This window comes from Mesoplodon mirus (genome assembly GCF_964341445.2).
Source record: "Mesoplodon mirus genome assembly, chromosome: 15".
In the NCBI taxonomy this organism is placed as follows: domain Eukaryota; kingdom Metazoa; phylum Chordata; class Mammalia; order Artiodactyla; family Ziphiidae; genus Mesoplodon; species Mesoplodon mirus.
Window position 1 is genome coordinate 17626760 of NC_138991.1, and position 20922 is coordinate 17647681.

Sequence of the window (20922 nt, forward strand, 5' to 3'; positions counted from 1 at the left end):
GACTTTCCAGCTTCCCAGATAAGCCACACTCTCTTCCCACTCTATGCCATCTCAGTGGCCTGTAGCCTGTTACTCAACAAGGTCATATGGACAGAGTCTTATCTGGAGGCAGAAACCATAGGCTCTAGGCTTGGACATATTTACACGAGGGATGTAAATTCAACAAACCAATCTCCACTGCACACACAAGGCTTTCTCAGCGATTTCTGACTTGTTTGTACCAACCGGAATGTAAACCTGAGACTCTCCCTGCTGTAGGCAATTACCGGAGCAGAAACTGGGTTTGGCATCTGAGGTTTGGGGGCGGGTTATAGTGAAAGCATGAACGCCTCCATCATGCATTTTGAAAACTAGTTTCCATCATGTAGGATCTTAGGACATTCTCTTGCTTGAATTGAAAAAGAGATAAGTTCACCTGAAAGACTCGGTGATGTGCTAGAGGGGACAGAACAGGGGACTGTGGAGTCAAGGGGGTCCAAGCTCAGTTCTCAAAAACAGGTCACCATCTGTTCCTCTCAGTTTAAACAACATGAACTGACCCATCAACAGACTCAGTACCATGTGCTGGGGTTGCTGGACAAACAGCACATGGTCCCTTGCAGCCTGGGAGGAATGATGTATAAAGGAACAAGCAGTTCCTAGAAAGCGTGACGGATGCTCAGTGGGCTGGATAGCTGTGCAAAGTGCCGTGGGAGTCCAGAGCTGGGGACTTAGCTGTGTGGCCCTGGGCAAGTCATGTCCCTTTGTTGGCCTCAGTTCCCTATGTCAGACAGTTGTTTTCAGCACGCAACTGCCCAGCCCATAGTTACTGCTTAATAAAGAGCCACTGTCTTGCCCTTTCTTGAATGAGAGTTCTCGAACTTACAGAACACTTTCACCCACGTGTATCTAACCCACAGGGCCACCAGAGGTCTTGTCTTTGGCCCTTGAACTGAGATGTCCTTGAACCTCTTAATTCCATAGCCTGAGAAAGCCCAAATCATCTCTCAAGGTGTCAGTAACACACATGGACATATTTTCCAAGTCCCCTTTGCCTCTGGTCCCTTTGTACCCGTGCGACATCTTATTTGGCCCAAGTGAGGCATGTAGATCTCAGAAGCCCCAGGAAATCAAATCACAGCCAATCATTTTGTGGTATTTTGAGGACCCTGTTGAAGACTAGGAGTCACATGAGGACAGTCCCATTGGGCTCCACCCCAAAATACACCATCTTGTTCACCCCCATCCTCTCCTATTCAATCCCAGCAGCCAGTGAGTTCATTTTTCTCTTCCTCTAAAGGCTAAGCACGGCCGATCCCAAGGCCCTGGGACTGCAGCGTCTACTCCAAACAAGCTTCTTAAAGCATTTCTCCAAGAAGGGCCATTCTCTCTAAGAGGAACGCCCACTGTTAGGTAGAGACAATTTTCTCTCTCTCTTTACAGTTCATTTTATACACATTAACGGCCCTCTGAGATTAGCGCAATAATTTCCACTTTATAGATGAAGAAATGAAGGCTCAGAGATGCAGTGCCCTTGCTCAAGGTCACACAGCTAGTGAGGTAGCATGGTGGGCGGGGAGGGGGGGCAAGTACACGGATTGAATCTCTAGCCTGTGCTTAACTACTCCCAGTGAAGAGAGTCTGACAGAACTTACGGGGAATGCCGATCATAAAAGAAGTTACGTTTCTATCGTAACAAGTGCCTAAACCTTATAGAATGAGCTTTACAAATGGGGATTAAAAAAAGAAAAGTTTTGTTTTTTATTATCTGTTGTGCACAGAAACATCTATTTAATTTGTGTAAAGTGTAAATAGAATATTCATAATAAAATAAACATAGCCAATGTTGTGTATGGGGATCCGGGACCACGATCAGTAGGGAGGGCTGGAATGGGAGACAGCACTAGGGTGAGAAGGCATGATCAGATCTGTTTTTATTTTTTATTTTTTTAAATTAAAGTATAGCTGATTTACAATGTTGTATTAGTTTCCGGTGTACAACAAAGTGATTCAGTTATATATATATTCCTTTTCATATTCTTTTCCATTATGGTTTATTATAAGATATTGAATATAGTTCCCTGTGCTACACAGTAGGACCTTGTTGTTTCTATGTATAATAGTGTGCATCTGCTAATACCAAACTCCCAATCCTTCCCTCCCCGGAACCCCCTCCTCCTTGGCAACCACAAGTCTGTTCTCTATGTCTGTGAGTCTGTTTCGTAGGTAAGTTTATTTCTGTCATATTTTAGATTCCACATATAAGTGATATCATACGGTATTTGTCTTTCTCTTTCTGACTTACTTCGCTTAATGTGATAATCTCTGGGTCCATCCATGTAGCTGCAAATGGCATTATTGCTTTCTTTTTTATGGCTGAGGAGTATTTCATTGTATATGTATACTACATCTTCTTTATCCGTCCCTCTGTCAGTGGACATTTAGGTTGTTTCCATGTCTTGGCTATTGTGAATAGTGCTGCTGTGAACATAGGGGTGCATGTATCTTTTTGAATTACAGTTTGTCTGGATATATGCCCAGGAGTGGGATTGCTGGATCAGATCTGTTTTTAGAACGTTGCCCCTGGAGGGGCCTGTTTGGAAAAAAGTGGAGAGGAAAGAAGGAAGGGTTGAGGACGGTTGTGGGAGGCTAGGAAAGGGTGAGTTGTGTTGTCAGTGAAAGGAAGGGAAGTTCCAAGGCACTGTCGATGGGTCACAGTGACCTGCTGAGGATGCTGTGTGTTGAGGATGCATGTGATTTCTAGACTGTGCACCTCGGTGTGGTGAACTAAAGAGATGGGGCTGGTTTCTCAAGGGGAGGGGATGTGGCCAGACGAAATGTAAAGAGGCAGATCAGAACCCCAGCGTCCTTCACAATTAGTATTTCCCCAAAGTGTTGAGTGCGCTGTTACTGGTACCCAACATGGTTTTTGGTGGTACCCTGATGAAAACAACTTTGCATTGTTTTAAATGGTAAACGTTTATTTATGGCAAGTGATTCAGGTTTTCCCTTTAAAGAGTTATGTTTTCTTTTAGATGCCTTATTCAAAAAAGAAGAAGGAGTTTGATTTCCAGAAGAATGTTAATTAAATTATCCTCTGGGTGACGAAATCAGGAAGGCAGTGGCTGAGTGATTGGGCTGAGTTTGAAGAGCTGTTCTCCCCTGTTTTAGCGGGGCCTCCACCCCACCTTCCCGACAGCCTCCTCAGAGCCCTGTGTCTTGCGTGTGTGTCTTGCAGACCCGGTGCACGGCCCGCAAAACGTGGAGATCGTGGACATCCGAGCCCGGCAGCTGACGCTGCAGTGGGAGCCCTTCGGCTACGCGGTGACCCGCTGCCACAGCTACAACCTCACGGTGCAGTACCACTACGTGTTCAACCAGCAGCAGTACGAGGCCGAGGAGCTCATTCAGACCTCCTCCCACTACACCCTGCGGGGCCTGCGTCCCTTCATGACCATCCGGTTGCGGCTGCTGCTGTCCAACCCCGAGGGCCGGATGGAGAGTGAGCAGCTGGTGGTGCAGACGGAGGAGGATGGTGAGTGCGGCGGGCGGTGCGCATGCTCACTCGGGAACGGGGAATGCCAGACCTGCTCGGGGGGCCATGCCTAGCGGTTAGGAGGTTTTATTTTTCCTGCGTCTTTCGTCTCTCTGTTGGTATATCAGCCCCTTTTCTAAGCTCTTCAATAAAACACCACACAGGCTGTGCAGTGCACAACTCCAAGGGGCGCTGTCCCCCTAGACAGTGGCAACTCTGTCACAGACACACGCTCAAGTTTGACCTTTCTACGTCCCCATCTCTCTTTTTACTTTATACCACCTGCTATGCCAGCGTTTAACCACACTGATGCCTCCCGAAAGAGAAGCTGTGTATTGGTAGTATTGTTGAAGCATGTTGAGTTTGGGAGTCAGACGGCTCTGGATTCTGTAAGAATAAGGATCAGAATACACTTAAAGAACTTGGCACACACATTGAATGCACCCAGAACCACATATTCACCTGGGTGTCCTACAGGTGTCTTCAGAAGTACCCAGAAGCGAACTGTCTCCTCTTTTATACGGACTTCTCTCCCTGTGTTCCTCACATCAATGAACTGCATCTACTAAGTCAAGATAAACACCTGAAGTCAGCCTAGGTGCCTCCATCTCTCCCTCCCCATCCCCCAGCTCCACGCCCACAAGGTTCCGATGAGTTTGCCTTCTGCAGTTTATCTTCCAGCATGCCTCTTAAGACTCCAGGAAGAGAGAGCCACGTGTACTTTCTAGAACACATCTCTTTTTCCCGCCCTTGTCTCCTTGCCCATGCCGCTCTGTTTCTCCTGCTCAGAATGACCTCTCCTCCACATTTGTGGGACAGATTCTATTTATAATCTTTCAAGTCTTTGCTCACGTGCTACTCCCTCCAGAAGCTTTCCCTGAGTGCCCCAAGCCAACTTGGGTGTTCCTTCTCAGACCCCTGCTGTATTTTGCATGTAACTCCGCCACGGTGGTTATGTTATTTATGGTAGGACAGGACTTGCTGGTTCTAGGACTTATCTATAAGAAACACTTCTCTGTGACCGTATTTCAGTTTTCCTTCCAGCCAGACTGCTTCTGGCCTCGAGGGGTGTCTGTAGTTAGTTTCCTGGCATCAGACTCATGTGGATTGATCTGCAAGTGATCGATTAAGGAAGGTTTCCCAGGGGAGGCTGGGGAGGGAGTGGGGGAAGCAGGACAGTGAAGAGGAGGAAGCCCAGGTACAGCTTCAGGCCAAATCCAGGGCGCTGTGACCTGGGCCTGCAGGAGAACTCTATAGGGCAGGTTGTGTATCACCGTCGTTCCAAATCACGGCTGCCAGCCAGTGGTTAGGTCTGGAATGGGGATGGAGGATTGGGAAGTAAATTCTCAGGAACTTTTGGCTTTCTACACATGCAGACAAAAAATCGAAGGGCACAAAAATGGCATAAAGTGGGCATAAAGGGATCCAGGCAGAACTCTGTCATTGTTACTGCATGAGGCAGATCCTCACACTTGACTCAAAGCAGAGCCTCTTCCATGGCTGTCCTGTCTAGTCCTCTTATTTCATATAAGCAAGTCGAAGGACCCCTGAGTGATGGTCCCTGGTGGGATCCAGACCCACATCCTCAGCTGCAGAGTCCCACAAGGAGATAGAGGAAGGAGCTCCAGCCTCTCACCTTGTCTCCCAATTCTCACATTACCCCATCCCATCCTAGACCTGGAAGTTTTATCAAACCTGCCCTCATGACAAACCCTTCCTGATCCCCTTTAAATTCATCCTCACAGCCTCTCTGTTCGCAGCCCCTGTAGACTGCTTCTACGTGGCAGTAGCAGTGGGGACTCAGCCTCTGTCGCCTTGTTCCCCCATCTTCCTATCTTGTAATGAACCTCAGTCTTCTGTGGGTACAGCTCTCCCCAGGGCCAGCTTCTCTGGAAGATCTGAGTGCCCTGTTTCCTATGAGCCTGTTCCCATCCATCGTCCAACAGGGAGGGTCAGACATCTCATCTTGGCTTCATTTTGCAGCCCAGGACATGTGGCCCTGGATCTAGCTTCTGATAAAGCTGCCAAAACTTTCCCAAGATCTGGCTCCATGGTTTCAAAAATGCACAGCCCCTTCCTCCAGCAGGTAGAATAATGCACTCTTTGAGAAGGCAGACTCTGGAGCCAGATATGCCTGGAGCAAGTTGCTTCACCTCTCAGTGCCTTGGTTTCTCATCTATAAAAAGGAGATAGTAATAGTACCTACCTTACAGGTTGTTGTGCTCATTAAAAAGGATGGTGTATATAGAAATTGGAATCATGCTCATCAGATTGTAAGTTTTCATTAAATGTAGCTACTACATTTGCACTAAATAAAAGAAAAAAAAATTCTTGACAAAGAATCCTCTAGCACAGCCAACCCAGAAAGCACCCACCCATCTCTGCAGAGCTATAGATGTCCACTGTAACTGGTTGTAGATTATGACATCGACTTTCAAGGAGTGACGATGTGGTCAGTGCCTGGTTGGAGAAGCAGGGTTGGGGCAAGTAGGGTGGTTTAGTGACAAGTGTTCATGAGGGACCTGGTTGTTAGACAGGGAGGAGCCACTGTTGAGAACCAGCATGAACATTCAGGATGCAGAAGATGAACAGGAGGGTTTGGCCCAGGAACAGCTCACGGCATTTTTTGTCAAGATGCTCTGCCCACCTTGGGCTGCTTTTTGAGGATTACCTACATGTGCAACAACAAATCCCAAATCCCATCCTTAAGGCATGCCTCAGCCTCTCCCTTTCTTCTTCTTGTCATCAGGAAAAGAAAAAATCGCAAGGCCTTTATCAAAACACATTGAGAGCAGCAAAGCTTTGAAGTTAAATTTTAATCAAACACCATTAATATCACATCCGTTCCTGCTCTACCGAGATGTGCAGCCATTATCACAGTAAACACACCAACATTAAGACACCAGGCCTCCATCTTGTAGCCCTCCTGAGGCCCCACCTCAGGAACCCCCGGGCTGCACGAAAGTCTCAGAAGAGCACAGTGCCCTCTGCATGCCAGGATTAGGTTCCATTTCTCCTAAAGAGGGGAGAGGCACCATCTCTGTTTGCTGGGAGCTCATTCACCTCAAGGTCGAGCTGGGGATGGAGCTCAGCTCTAGTCCATTAACCGAAACCCCCTTTGGGGAGCCAAGGAGCAGCCTTGCAGATTGAGCTGACTGGACTCACACTGCTTTCATCTGTGCTACAAAATTGTCTTCTGGGGAATATACAGAATTTGTAATTTCATCACCCCGGTGCTTTCGTGAGCGTGTGAAGTAATCCACCCCTGGTGAGAGGAGGTCATGGCCACTGAGCCCTGTTGCTTCATCTGGGAGGTCATCGTTAATAGGAGACTAAACAGATTCTTTATTTTTCCCCTTTTCTTCACAAATGTCTCATACAAAACCATGACTCATTTATTAGATGGTTACTTCTCTGCCTTCAGCCAGACCACAGCCAAGACTGTGAAGTGGAATCTAGACACTCATAGGCATGTTATACTTTATACAATGACTCATACCCAAGATCTTACTTTGGAATGTTTCAAAACCATAGAAAAATTGAAAGAATAGCACAAACGAGATCTGTAAACCCTTCACTAGATTCAACATTTCTAAACACCTTACTATCTATTTTTTCATATATATATATGACACCTAGGTATGATATATTTGATATGGAAATATATATAAATATACATATAATATTTTTAACTCTTTGAAAGTAAGTGGCAGAAATCATGATACCTGACCCCTAAATTCTTTTTTTTTTTTTTTTTTTTTTTTTTTGCGGTATGCGGGCCTCTCACTGTTGTGGCCTCTCCCGTTGTGGAGCACAGGCTCCGGATGCGCAGGCCCAGCGGCCATGGCTCACGGGCCCAGCCGCTCCGCGGCATATGGGATCCTCCCAGACCGGGGCACGAACCCGTATCCCCTGCATCGGCAGGCGGACTCTCAACCACTGCGCCACCAGGGAGGCCCTGACCCCTAAATTCTTTAGCATACATGACATGACCTAAGGATAAGGACATTCTCCTCCATACCCACAGTACCATAGAACATCTAAGAAATTTAGCATTAATTTTACAATAATCAAATAGATAATCCACATTCATATTTCCAATAATATTAAACCTGATTTTATGTGACAAACCAGAATATGAGACATGTTTGGCAAAAATGTTATATGGGTTGGTGGTGTATATTTCTCACTGTATCATGTCAAGAGGTACATAATGTCAGGGACCCCCTCTACTGATGTTGCTGCATTGGTCCCTTAGATAAGATGGGGACCCCCCAGTCCCTCCACAGTAGATGTAGCACCTTTTCTCTTCATAAATTAGCTCACCTGTGCAGTGATGCTTTGAGATCCTTGAGGATCCTATTCCCCAAGAACTTTTTAAAAAATTTTATTGAAGTATAGTTGATTTACAATGTTGTGTTAATTTCTTCTGTACCGCAAAGTGACTCAGTTTTACATATATATATATATATATATATATATATATATATTCTTTTTCATATTTGTTTCCATTGTGGTTTGTCACAGGATATTGAATATAGTTCCCTGTGCTATACAGTAGGACCTTGTTGTTTATCCATCCTATATATAACAGTTTGCCTCCGCTAATCTCAAACTACCAGTCCTTCTCTCCTCTACCCCCTTTCCCCCTTGGCAACCACAAGTCTGTTCTCTATATCTGTGAGTCTGTTTTTGTTTCATAGATATGTTGATTTGTCTCATATTTTAGATTCCACATATAAGTGATGTCATATGCTATTTGTCTTTCTCTTTCTGACTTACTTTGCTTAGTATGATAATCTCTAGGTCCATCCATGTTGCAGCAGATGGCATTATCTCATCCTTTTTGATAGCTGAGTAATATTCCATTCGTGTGTGTGTGTGTGTGTGTGTGTGTGTGTGTATCACATCTTCTTTATCCATTTGTCTTTTGATGGACACTTAGGTTGTTTCCATATCTTGACTATTGTAAATAGTGCTGCTATGAACATTGGGGTGCATGTATCTTTTCGGATTAGAGTTTTGTCTGGGTATGTGCCCAGGAGTGGGATTGCTGGGTCATATGGCAATTCTCTTTTTCGTTTTTTGAGGAACCTCCTTACTGTTTTCCATAGTGGCTGCACCAATTTACATTCCCACCAACAGTGTAAGAGGGTTCCCTTTTCTCCACACCCTCTCCAGCATTTGTTATTTGTAAACTTTTTTAATGACGGCCATTCTGACTAGTGCGAGGTGGTACCTCATGGTAGTTTTGATTTGCATTTCTCCAATAATTAGTGATGTTGAGCATCTTTTCATGTGCCTATTGGCCATCTGTATGTCTTCTTTGGAGAAATGTCTATTTAAGTCTTCTGCCCATTTTTTGATTGGGTTGTTTGCTTTTTTTGTTGTTGAGTTGTATGAGTTGTTTGTATATTTTAAAAATTAAGCCCTTGTTGGTCACATCATTTGCAAATATTTTCTCCCATTCTGTGGATTGTCTTTTCATTTTGTTTATGGTTTCCTTTGCTGTGAAAAAGCTTGTAAGCTTGATTAGGTCCCATTTGGGTTTTTTTGTTTTGTTTTTTTAAGATTTTTTTGATGTGGACTATTTTTAAAGTCTTTATTGAATTTGTTACAACATTGCTTCTGTTTTTTGGGGTTTTGGCCACGAGGAATGTGGGATCCTACCTCCCTGACAAGGGATCAAAACCACACCCCCTGCATTGGAAGGTGAAGTCTTAACCACTGGACCACCAGGGAAGTCCCAGGCCCCACTTGTTTTTGTTTGTTTGTTTTTGTTTTTATTTCTACTGCCTTGAGACTCACCTAAGAAAACATTGGTACGATTTATGTCAGAGAATGTTTTGCCTACAATCTCTTCTAGGAGTTTTATGGTGTCATATCTTATGTTTAAGTCTTTAAGCCATTTTGAGTTAATTTTTGATGTGAGGGTGTGTTCTAACTTCATTGATTTACGTGCAGCTGTCCAACTTTCCCAGCACTACTTGCTGAAGAGACTTTTCCCCATTTAATATTCTTGCCTCCTTTGTTGAAGATTAATTGACCATAAGTGCATGGGTTTATTTCTGGGCTCTCTATTCTGTTCCATTGATCCGTATGTCTGTTTTTGTGCCAGTATCACACTGCTTTGATTACTGCAGCTTTGTAGTATTGTCTGAAGTCTGGGAGGGTTATGCCTCCTGCTTTGTTCTTTTTCCTCAAGATTGCTTTGGCAATTCCGGGTCTCCCCAAGAACTTTTGACCCAATGGTTTTAACACTCCTTGATAATCCTCTCCTGAATCAGTTATTATGCTGATATTTACAAAAGGGTGCTCTAAATCTAGCATTCCCTCTACATGTATTAATTTGCATTCTTCTTTATAAAAGAGCTTTTCTCTCCTCATCCCCCTCCCCACTTTTTTTTCCTATTGACTCGTGGGTCATTTTTTCTTCCTCAATGTATTAAAATCCATTACTATCATTATTCGTTTCAATGCTCAAACTGTCTCAAATATGGCTAGTGGGAGTCCCCTCAGATTGGCTCCTAGGTCCTTTGGACATGCTCTCATTAGTTTTCCTTGCTTCTGGTGCAACAGAATATTCCAGACTCTCCTTGTAATGTCTCTGCCCCAGACCTGGAGTTAACCACTTATCTGAGGATTTCTGGTTGTTTTCAGAGATGCATCTTAGTTGTGCTCAATGGGGTGTTATTGCCTCTAGGCTCTTCAAGAAGGTAGAGCTGGGGAATATAATTTTATCTGTTTTAAATCATGAACTCACACTAATTCAAATCCAACACCTCAGGATTCTTCTGCACTTGCCCTCAATCCATATATATCTATCTCCCTCCTCCCACAGTGAAGATCCCAACATTCACATATTTTTTCATTTGCTCCATGCTATAATACACACAAAGTAGTCTCAGAAATACAATAACAGTCCTCCTAACAAACAAGAAAACTACTAAATTATGTTAAAGATTTTCTTTTTAGTTTTTCTCTCCTTGAGTAGTCACGACACCATATCCAAAAGTTCATTCTTTTCTCTGGATGGTTATATTATCAATTTGATACCCTATTAGGTTCATTTATTTCAATTTTAAGGTCTGCCTTCCCCCCATCCTTTTTTGTTCAATGTCATTGTTTCTAACATCAAAACAGTTTCTTGGTTCAAAAGTCAAAACTGTATAAAAAGGTACACTCAGAGAAGAATTGCCAGCATCTCTCTTTCACACTGTTCTTATCTGCACCTGAAAGGTAACCATTTGTATTTATTTCAGATATATCTTTCCTATAGTTCATTTTGCAAAAAAGTAAAAATTATCTTTATTTCTCTTATTTTTATATAAAAGATAGCATAGTAGGTATACTCTGCATCTTGTGTTTTTGTTCACTTAATATATCCTTGAAATCAGTCCATGTCGGTTTGTACAGATTTGTGTCATTCTTTTTTATAGCTGTGTGGGACTTCATTATGTGGATATACCATGGTTAATTCAAGTAGGGTCCTGTGGACACTTGGTTGTTCCCATTTTTTGCTATGAGAAATAATACTGTATCCAGTATTGTGCATATGTTGTTTGGTATTGTGGAGATGTATTTTCATGAGAAGTTCCTGAAAGTTGGATTACTGGGGTCAGTGCATAAATGCATATGCATTTTTGTTAGATGATGACCAATACTCCTCCATAGAAGTCCTTATCATTTTACATTTTCATCAGCAATGTAGATTTGTTTAATCTTAACACCAAACATGAAAAAGCAAACAGTATCATTTTTCTTATTTTGCAATAAGGAATGTAGATTCCCATATAATTTATAATAATTGTATAAAAATCTAATTGATTATTATTAATCATATAGTATATATTAACATAATATGCTTAATCACATTTAATATATCCTTAATCACATATAATACATATATTATTGCATTTAGTATAAGACATGTACTTTCATCATAGAGAAGACTGATATTTTAGGAATGAGTGCTTGTATTTTATGTGCATTTCTAACAAGGTTAATTATCTGGTTTCTCAGGTCACATGAAGCTAGAAGGAGGCTACATGTTGCTAGGGATATGTACTTGTACAGTAACAAGATACAGTAACAAGAGGCTGCATGTTGCTAGGGACGTGTACTTGTACAGTAACAAGATGCAGCACATAAAATCTGGAAAAGAGGACAGTGAGAAAAAAAGTATAAAAAGCAATAACAACAAGGCAATAAATCCATAGTCATTTAGTTAAGGATAAAAAGCTATACACATCTTAGTAAGTGCTGAGCCATCATTTAATTAGAGCTCAGTACATTTTTAATCTTTGCAGAGATGACCTTGAGCTATCATAAAGGGTAAGGAGAAGTGCAATTACAGTTTTTGAATGTCCATTATGAGCTAGGTGTTGTGCTGATATTCTTCATTCATACAGTCAGTTGCCAAATACTGTGATGTAGATGCTACTGATAATGGGTGGAAGAGAAATCTGAGGCTCAGAGAGTTTAAGGAACCTGTCTAAGGCTACCAAGTAACAAATGGCAGAGCCAATAAGTAGATCCCAAAATCTTATCTGTGCTTTTCCCCCAACCCTATCTAAGATACAATCCTATTCCTGGCCAGTATCTCCCTAAACACTCTCTTTGTTTTATCCTTTTCTGTAGTATTTATCATTACCTGAAATACTGTGTGTGTGTGTTTATTGTCTGCCTGGCACATAGTAGATGCTCATTAACTATTTGTTAAATGAATGAATAGCTAATATCGAAACCCATGCCTCTTTCATGATATCACGGGGCCCTGCTTATATATGCTAAGAAGGTAAAGACGTGTATAATATATTTTATTTACACTCAAAACCAGGTGATACTGGCTTGATAGAGCTAATCATTAGCCTCTCTTCTAACCTCTGAACCCAGTGATATCACATTCACTGCTTAAAGTCAACCACGGTGGAGATATTTATACCATGGAAATAGGAAACATGTTGAGTTTTTATTTTGTTTTGTTTTCCTGGAGAGCTGGCTGTGAAACATTTACTAATACACCACTGTATAGTTCCATTAAAAAGGTATGTTTGACACCTTAAGATATAAAAATTTATCCAGAAAAAAATTATCTTTCCTCCAGCAAGACTGGAAATTACAAAGTGGATTGAAATTGTTTAAATCTATCTTGTCTCTATAAGACTCATAGACTCCTCTGAACCATTTTCAAATTATTTCAACTTTTAAGTTAGTTCTGAGCCTCTATAATGAACAACAACCAACTAACCAACAAATATGGCACCTGGAATGGAGAGGCAAAAAAATAAATAAATTAAAAAAAACACACAAAAACCTAGACAAGATGATAGGAAGGAAAACTTGTGCTGACTGTGCAGGGCTCTGTGCTTTTACAAAAACTGACTTGTTACTTCTCACAACTACCCTCAAAGTTCACCATTAGCCCCACTTCTCAGATACGAAAATGGAGGGGAAGAAAGAAGAGGAAAGGATAAGACAGGAGAAGAGAGGAGAAAACTTCCCATGATGACACTCTGTCCTCCTTTATGTTGAAATGAAAATTTCCCTTAAATTACCACCTGAGTGTTAGGCACAAGAAAACATCTGGTTTAATTACAGTGAATTTACATGAACCTACTGACAAGAAGCACAGTTAAAATTAGCAATTTTTGTGTGCTTTTTTTTTAAAGAGAATGAAATTATAAAGTAATTAACCTTTGTTGTAGAACTCTATCAAAGGGATGGAAAGTTCCGTGCTGTTAGATAGAAAAAGAAATGAAATTGTGGGGAGGGAATATGTGGATCCACTAAAGAATTATGAAGGAAAAAAAGAAGGGTAAAGCAACTTAGAAGATAAGACAAAACAGGAATCTTTCCTCAAGAAGTCTTTTCACAGTGAGTAAGACGGAGACGAAAAAGACCTAGTTGAATCAAAATACAGTTAGTCCTTTGTATCCGTGGGTTCCATATCTGTGGGTTCCATATCTGCAGATTGATTTTGAAATCAGTGCATGGTTGGTTAAACCCTCCCACGAGGAACCCCCAGTGCGGAAGGTCAACTGCACTGCACCGTTTTATATAAAGAATTTAGCTTCAGTGGATTTTGTTATTTTGTCATCCTGGATCTAATTCCTGCAGACACCGAGGGTCGACTGTAAGTTGGCTTCATGGAAAAGGACTTCTTGACTTGTGGAGTGGTAGTGTGATGTGGTAAAAAGAGCCTCAGTCTGGGGCCGAGATGTGATGATTTTTCCACTAGTAGGTGACTTTAGTGTGACTGTCTTTCAGTTTTTCTAAACCCACATGTCTACCAGGTGATAGAAGAAAGGGGTGATTCAGAAAATACTTTGGAGTCAGAGGGATCTGGGCTCTATCTAGGCTCCATTCACTACTTTGTTGTATAACCTTGATTAAATTACTTGCATTCTGTACATTTTAGTGCCCCCATCTGTAAAATGGGGATGGTCATCCCACCAGTTTCTATATGGTGTCCTACGTGAAAGTCTATACATAAAGCATTTAATTTACTCTCTGCCAAGAACTATATTAAGTGGTGTGTGGCCAGTACCATACTCGGCAGATTGCTTTTTAACTGAGGGTGTGTGACTTGGAAAAACCAAACCAGTGATCTATGCAAGATTTCTGTTAGTTATGGGCAGGGGACCATCTTAAAATTACCTGTAATACCTCTGTAATCCCAATTTCAAACATCTCACTCTGACCGTAGAAATGAATGGGTGTGGCAGTGTTCCAGTAGAATTTTATTTACAGAACAAGCAGCTGGTTGCATTTGGCAGTAGCCATAGCTTGTTGACCCTTGATCCACACTCATTCCTCTAATTATTTCCTCCAATCCTTTGGCTTTAAAACCTATCCCTATGCTAATGATTTCTCCAGTTGACGTCTCCAGGCCAGACCTCTCCCCTGCCCTCCGGAGTCATTTATCCAAATTATCCAGTCATTTATCCTGTTAGGCCTATCCACCTGCATTGCTAACCAGCCACTGGAATTAAACACGTCCACAGCTGGCCTGATCATCCTTCAGCCACCACCAAACTCATTCTCCTCATGCTCTTCTCCACCTCAGTTAATGGCAAGTCCATTTTATCAATGGCTCAAGTCAGAAACCTTGATTCCTCACTTTTGTCACATTTAAAGCCCTGGATTGCAAACTCCGGGGAACACACCTATTCTCTATGATCGGTGCCCCCTTGCTTTGTGCAAAGCATCCCTGTTCACTCCCCACATCCCATCCATGAGCACATTCTCTTGACTCGTCCTTCAATATATAGCAAGACCTTGATCATTTTTTTACAGCCTCTACTGCTAGCTCTTTGGTCCAAGCCACTGCAGTCTCCAACGTGTATCATTAGAGTGGCCTCCACAATGGCCTTTCAGCTTTAGCCCTGGCCCCTGCCCTGTTTTCTCAACACAGCGGCCAGGATCTTATTAAACCATGTGGCAAATCACAACATCACCCCTCTGTGCATAACCTTCCAGTGGTTTCTCGTGTTACTGAGATTAAAGGCACAGGTCCTTAGGATGGCTCACGAGGTCCTATGTGACCACACTGATGTGGAAAACTTGGCCTCTGTGCACTGGTGCTAAATCGAATCTCAAAGTTTTGGGTGAAGTAGAAAAGACTAGCTTTACTAGCTTTACTGCTTTGCCAGGCAAAGGGGAACACAGCGGGCTCATGCCCTCCACAATCTGTGTCCCCCAGTCCAGGAGGATTTGGTGAGGAGTTTTATAGCAGAGTTCAAGGGTGGGGTTGCTGATAAGATTAGGGTGTGTGCAGGGCCTACACTCCTTTAATCTGATTTCAGGTATTCCCCTCCTAATGAGCCTTTCTGGTTCCTTTAATTTGGCCTCAGGTGGTCTCTTGATGAGGTTATCAAACTGTGATCTTCTTTGGAATGAAGAATGCTAACATCTTACATTTGTTGGGGGTTTTAGTTCTGTAAAGAGTTCAAAGATATTGTTCTGTGCATCCCTGGAGGCAGAACCAGGACCCTGCCCCAAGGCTGCACTGTTGTTTCTTGGCTGCTCCTCCCTTGTCTCTGTCTGCATTCCCTCCCTTCCCTGATTATTACCTGTTTGAAGCTGCCCTTTCAAACTCAGGGCAGGTCAGGGAGGCTAGACTCTGTTCCCTACAAACAAAAAACAGGGGGCACAGAAAGTCTTCTGTGCCCATGAGCCCCACAAGGTCCTGCCTGGTTTTAATACTACCACTTTTCTGGTTGCCTGTCTGACCTCATCTTCTTCTATGTCTGCCTTACTACATAAATCCAGTCACTGTTCTCCTCAAATGTGCCAGGTATGTCCCTGCCTCAGGACAATTGCATTTGCCATTCCTTCTGACTAGAATAATCTTCCCACAAAAAAACAGGGCTGGCTTCTTCACCTCCATGTCTTCGCTCAAATGTCACCTTTCAGGTGAATCTTCCTCAACCTTTCTATTATAAACTGGACTTTTCTAACACCAGACTCCTTGTCCCTCTTCCCTGCTCTGTGTATCTCCCTAGGATTTATCATTTGACATGCTGCCTGTTTCACTCTACATTTAATTATCTCTCTTCTCCCACTTGCATGTATACCAAAGAGACAATGATGGGTTTTTTCTATTTTTGTTTACTGGTACTTCCAAGCACTTAGAACAGTGCCAGGTAGATAATAGACATGTGATAAATATATTATTGAATGAATGAATCATGAGAATCTCCTCAAAGGCAAAATAGATTTTTTAATAATTTACGATAGAAATCAGAAGAAAATTTTAGAAAGCTGTTAAATATGCTCAGTAAGCTACGAGAAGATACGGCTTCTATGATTAGCAGTATGACACTATTCAGAGACTATAGATAGATGGAAGGACACCAAAGGAAATAGTAACAATTCTGCTTCTGCAAAAGAATCAAATTGGTGATCTCCAGGCTGCACTAGAGCAGTTCTCAGAGAATGTGATGGGACCAGGGGGAGGAGCAAACACACAGAGTGTGAGTCACCACAATAGCTATGAAGGAGGTACTATTTTAATCCTCATTTTAAAGTAAGGAAACGGAGTCATTTTAAAGTAAGGAAACTGAGTCACAGAGAGGTTAAGCAACTTGCCTCAGGTTGTACAACAAATAAGTGGTGAGAATGGGACATAAACCCAGGCAGTCTGGCTCAGCCCATTATGTTAGTACTATGTTACAGGTCTGCATGATGAAAATGAGAGTTTTGATTCAAGATGGTCATCTGATCATTCTTCTTAAACTACCTTCCCAAAGGAATAGAAAAATGCCTTTCATTCTGCCCTGAGAACTATAAGAGGATGCCGTACCCATGCCAGAGGAATTAATGCAGAGCAATATTGGGGGAGGGGGACCTACATGGAGAAAATATGACTGAGCTCTGACTTCACCAAAAGAAACCACCCCCTCCACTGCCACCCAGTCCCTTGGGGCACAAGAAGAAGGAACTTCTAAGCCCAATTGCATAAATACCCTCAAACTCTGCCCAAGGCTAAAGCTTCAGTTAAAGCTCAGCATGACTTAAAAAGAAAATATCCTTGTATACCAGGAATAAAAAAGACCTTCTTACCCTGATAAAGGGTAACTATAAGAAACTTACAAACACCACACCCAAGGATGAAATAATAAAATCATTTCCTTTAAAGTTGGAAAGCACACAGATGCTTATCATTATCTCCACTAAATATTGTATTGGTGGCTTTGGTAGAAGACAAGAAAATTAAATAAATAGTTAAAAGATTGGAAAAGAACAAAATTATCATTAACTTCAGAAGCTATGGTTATTTATTAGATAACCCAAAGAAATTTACACACAATTCATTAGAATTAATAAGAGAATATAGCATGTTTGACAAAGAGCTCAACATTAAAAAATCCATTGCATTTCCATTCACCTAAAAAGTATGTGTTTTTTTAAGATACTATTTATGATACCAATAAAAATATATGGTTTTTAGGAATAAACCTAACAAAAAGATTTCAAGATATATAGTATATGTAAATGTATAAAGCACTGAAGGACATTAAAGAAGACCTAAGTAAGAGATACACCATGTTTATGGATAGGAAAACCCAACTTATAAAGCCATAATATATAAAGACATTTATGGTCTCCCAATTGATCTATATTTCATGCGACTTCAATAGAAAAATGAGACTTTTGTTTTGAAATTTTACAAGCTAGTCCTAAAATGTATATGCAGGGAGAAAAGACAAGAATAGTAAGACAGCCCTGAACACAAAATGCACATTTGCAAGCCTTGCTCTACCAGCTACAAAACTTACAAATCTTTGTTAATTTAGAAGACATGGTATTTCTAATTCAAAAAGATACATGCACCCCAATGTTCATAGCAGCATTATTTACAATTGCCAAGGTATGGAAGCAACCTAAGTGTTCATCAACAGATGAATGGATAAAGAAGATGTGGTATATACACACAATGGAATACTATTCAGCCATAAAAAAGAATGAAATAATGCCATTTGCAGCAGCATGGATGGACTTGTAGGGCATTATGCTAAGTGAAAGACAGACAAGGACAAATACTGTATGATATCACTTATATGTGGAATCTAAAAAATACAACAAACTAGTGAATGAAACAAAAAAGAAGCAGGCTCACAGATATAGAGAACAAATTAGTGGTTACCAGTGGGGAGAGGGAACAGGGAGGGACAATATCAGGGTAGGGGGAATAAAGGGTTATTATGGGATTATATGAAATCATGTGTGTTAAACTTTTGAAAATTGTAAAGCACTATAGAATTTAAAGAATCATTCAATTAATAAAAAAGGCATGATATTGACACAGGAATAGTCTAATACAACAAGTGAAAAAATAGAGGGAACATAGAAATAGACCCATACATATGTGGAAAAGTGATGGAAGGCAGAGGGAGCATATGGCAGATCAGTTAAGTAAATAAAACTTTGTTTTCATTAAGTAGTGCTAGGATAGAGAGGAAGAATTGAAATTAGATCCCTACCTCATGCTTTATGTGAAAACACGATTACAGATGAGTTGAAGACATTTTATAAAAGGTGTGACTTTAAAACTGAAGAAAGTTTAAGGGAATATTCTTATGACTTCAGGGTAGAGAAAGTATTTCTTAAATAAGAATATTTTATTTGGATTTATTATTTTCGTTTGCATTTATCTGATCCTGAGATAAGGATTCAAATGCAAGTAGTTTATTTAGGAGATGGTCCAGGGCACACTGGTAAGTAGAGAGAAGTGAATCAGGGAATGGAAGGAAGCCAATAAAATGTGCATTATCAAGAAAATTACCATGGGAATCACTGGGTTTTAGAGCAGTGCCACTCCACCTGTAATCCAGAGACCAGCACTGACTCATGAACTCTTTCAGGTCCTTGACAAGATAATTACAGAAAAAGAGATTAAGTATTTTAAAGGAGGAGCTTGCATTTTCTATGTTTTTATATTTCACTTTTACTTTTTGATTTTACTTTCCTATTCTTTTAAAAAATTTTATGATAGTATCAGCCCACAGTGGGTTGAAAATAATAAAGAAAATTAATAATAATAATGATGATAACAATAATAAGGGTTTCGGTATTTGAGGTAGTTTGAGAAATATTATTAGAACATATCTCAGAGTTAACCCAACCAATGGTGAAGAGACCAGAATATTCATACATTAACGTCCTTTCATTGCTTGAAGAATGTTTTGGGGACATTAACTCTGGCACTTTTTGCTTACCCTGTGTGGAGACCAAGTTTGCTTCCACAGCCTTCAGGTAGAGTAGCAAGTGTTTTGCAGTGAGCATCAGTATATGGGCAGTAAGCACCAACAGTATCTGCTGCTATTTTTTTTTCCAGCTTTGTTGAGGTATATTTGATAAATCAAATTGTATATATTTAAGATCTGCAACATGATGATTTGATATAGGTATACATTGTGAAATGATTACCACCATCAAGTCACTAATGTTTCTTTTCCCCATACAAAAAAAAGAAAAACTGATCAATTTGACCACAGCAAAATTAAGAACTGATCTTTGTCCAAAGGTAACATAAAGGCACAGGGAAGACAAAAACCAAGAGAAGATTTTTATAACACACATAGCCAGTAAAAGGATCCATAGCAAAGATATGCAAAGAACCTCTACAAATCAATAATAAGAAGACAATAATGTCCAAAAAACACTAAAAGATGCTCATCGTCTTTAGAAAACAGACAAAAACAAATAAAATCTCAATGATCTATCATTTCACACTTACCAGATGGTCTAGAATATAAAAACCTTACAATACCAAGTGTTTGTAAGGATGTAGAGACGTAGGAGCTTTCAGAACATTGTTGGAGGGAGTGTACATTGCTGCCACAGCTCTGGAGACTCATTTGGCATTACTCAGGCAAGCTGAAGACAGATATTGCCCTCAGTCTACCTATCCTATTTCTAGGTATACCTTAGTGAAATCATATATATTTTCAACCAAATGTACAAAAACATTCATAGGAGCAATGCTGTAAGATAGCCCCATCGGGAAATAGTCTTAATGTCTGCCTATAGTAATAAATCAGAGATATAGAAAATAAATAAGGCTCTATTCATAAAATTTAGATGAATGAAATACAACTACGTGCATTAGTGGGGATGAATCTCAAAACAGCATTGAGTGACACATGCAAATCATGCAATACAAGCACTCAGTTTTATGTATATAAAGGAAACCAGGAAAAACTAAATGATACTTTGTCTTGAGATAGATGTATATACTTATAACTCCAAATAAAGAGAATGATTAACATAAAATTCAGGGTAATATGCATTTTTTTTGTTCATGGGGCAGAGAGTAGGAGTCAAGAGTGTAATGCACAAAGGATGCTCCAATGATACAGTGATGTTTTATTTCTTAGATTGGATAGTGGGTACATGCATGTTCATTTCATAATTATTATTTAAATATACATTTGTTACACATAATATTGTCATATGTTTCATAAGAGAAACTCCTTAATGTAATGCAAAAATAATATGAACAAAAGTAATAAAATCCTAGGAATACAGTTTGTAAGAAATGAAAAAACATTTTTAACTGGGAGACCTAAAAAGAAAACATTAAGAAATGAGAATTAATACAATATGACTGGCAGGAGGACTTGTTATAAAAAAGGTGTCATTTGTCCCCCAGAGAAGTGAAGAATGCAAGGGAAATAAAGATTCTGACGGAACATTTTTGAAGTTTTGTAAAATTATTCCAGTATTCTTCTGGAAGACTACATGGGTAGTGATAGTCCAGAAAACTTTGCAAAAGAATGATGATATTTGGAAAGGACCTGTTCTACTGAATATTAAAACATGCTCTATCAACACAACAGAGAGATACTGTCAGAATAGAAGCTATGACTCAATGAAATAGAGCAGAAAGCCAACAACATATG

At 40.6% G+C, this 20922-nt stretch overlaps 1 protein-coding gene across 1 annotated transcript in view; it reads left to right on the forward strand.

Annotated features, from left to right (window-relative positions):
- PTPRT (protein tyrosine phosphatase receptor type T) overlaps positions 1–20922 on the forward strand; it is a gene marked incomplete at both ends in the record, with an annotated part of 1080119 nt that overhangs the window by 669339 nt on the left and 389858 nt on the right. The window contains 1 exon segment of the mRNA XM_082644817.1: positions 3218–3514. Coding sequence (XP_082500943.1) covers positions 3218–3514 — 297 coding nt within the window.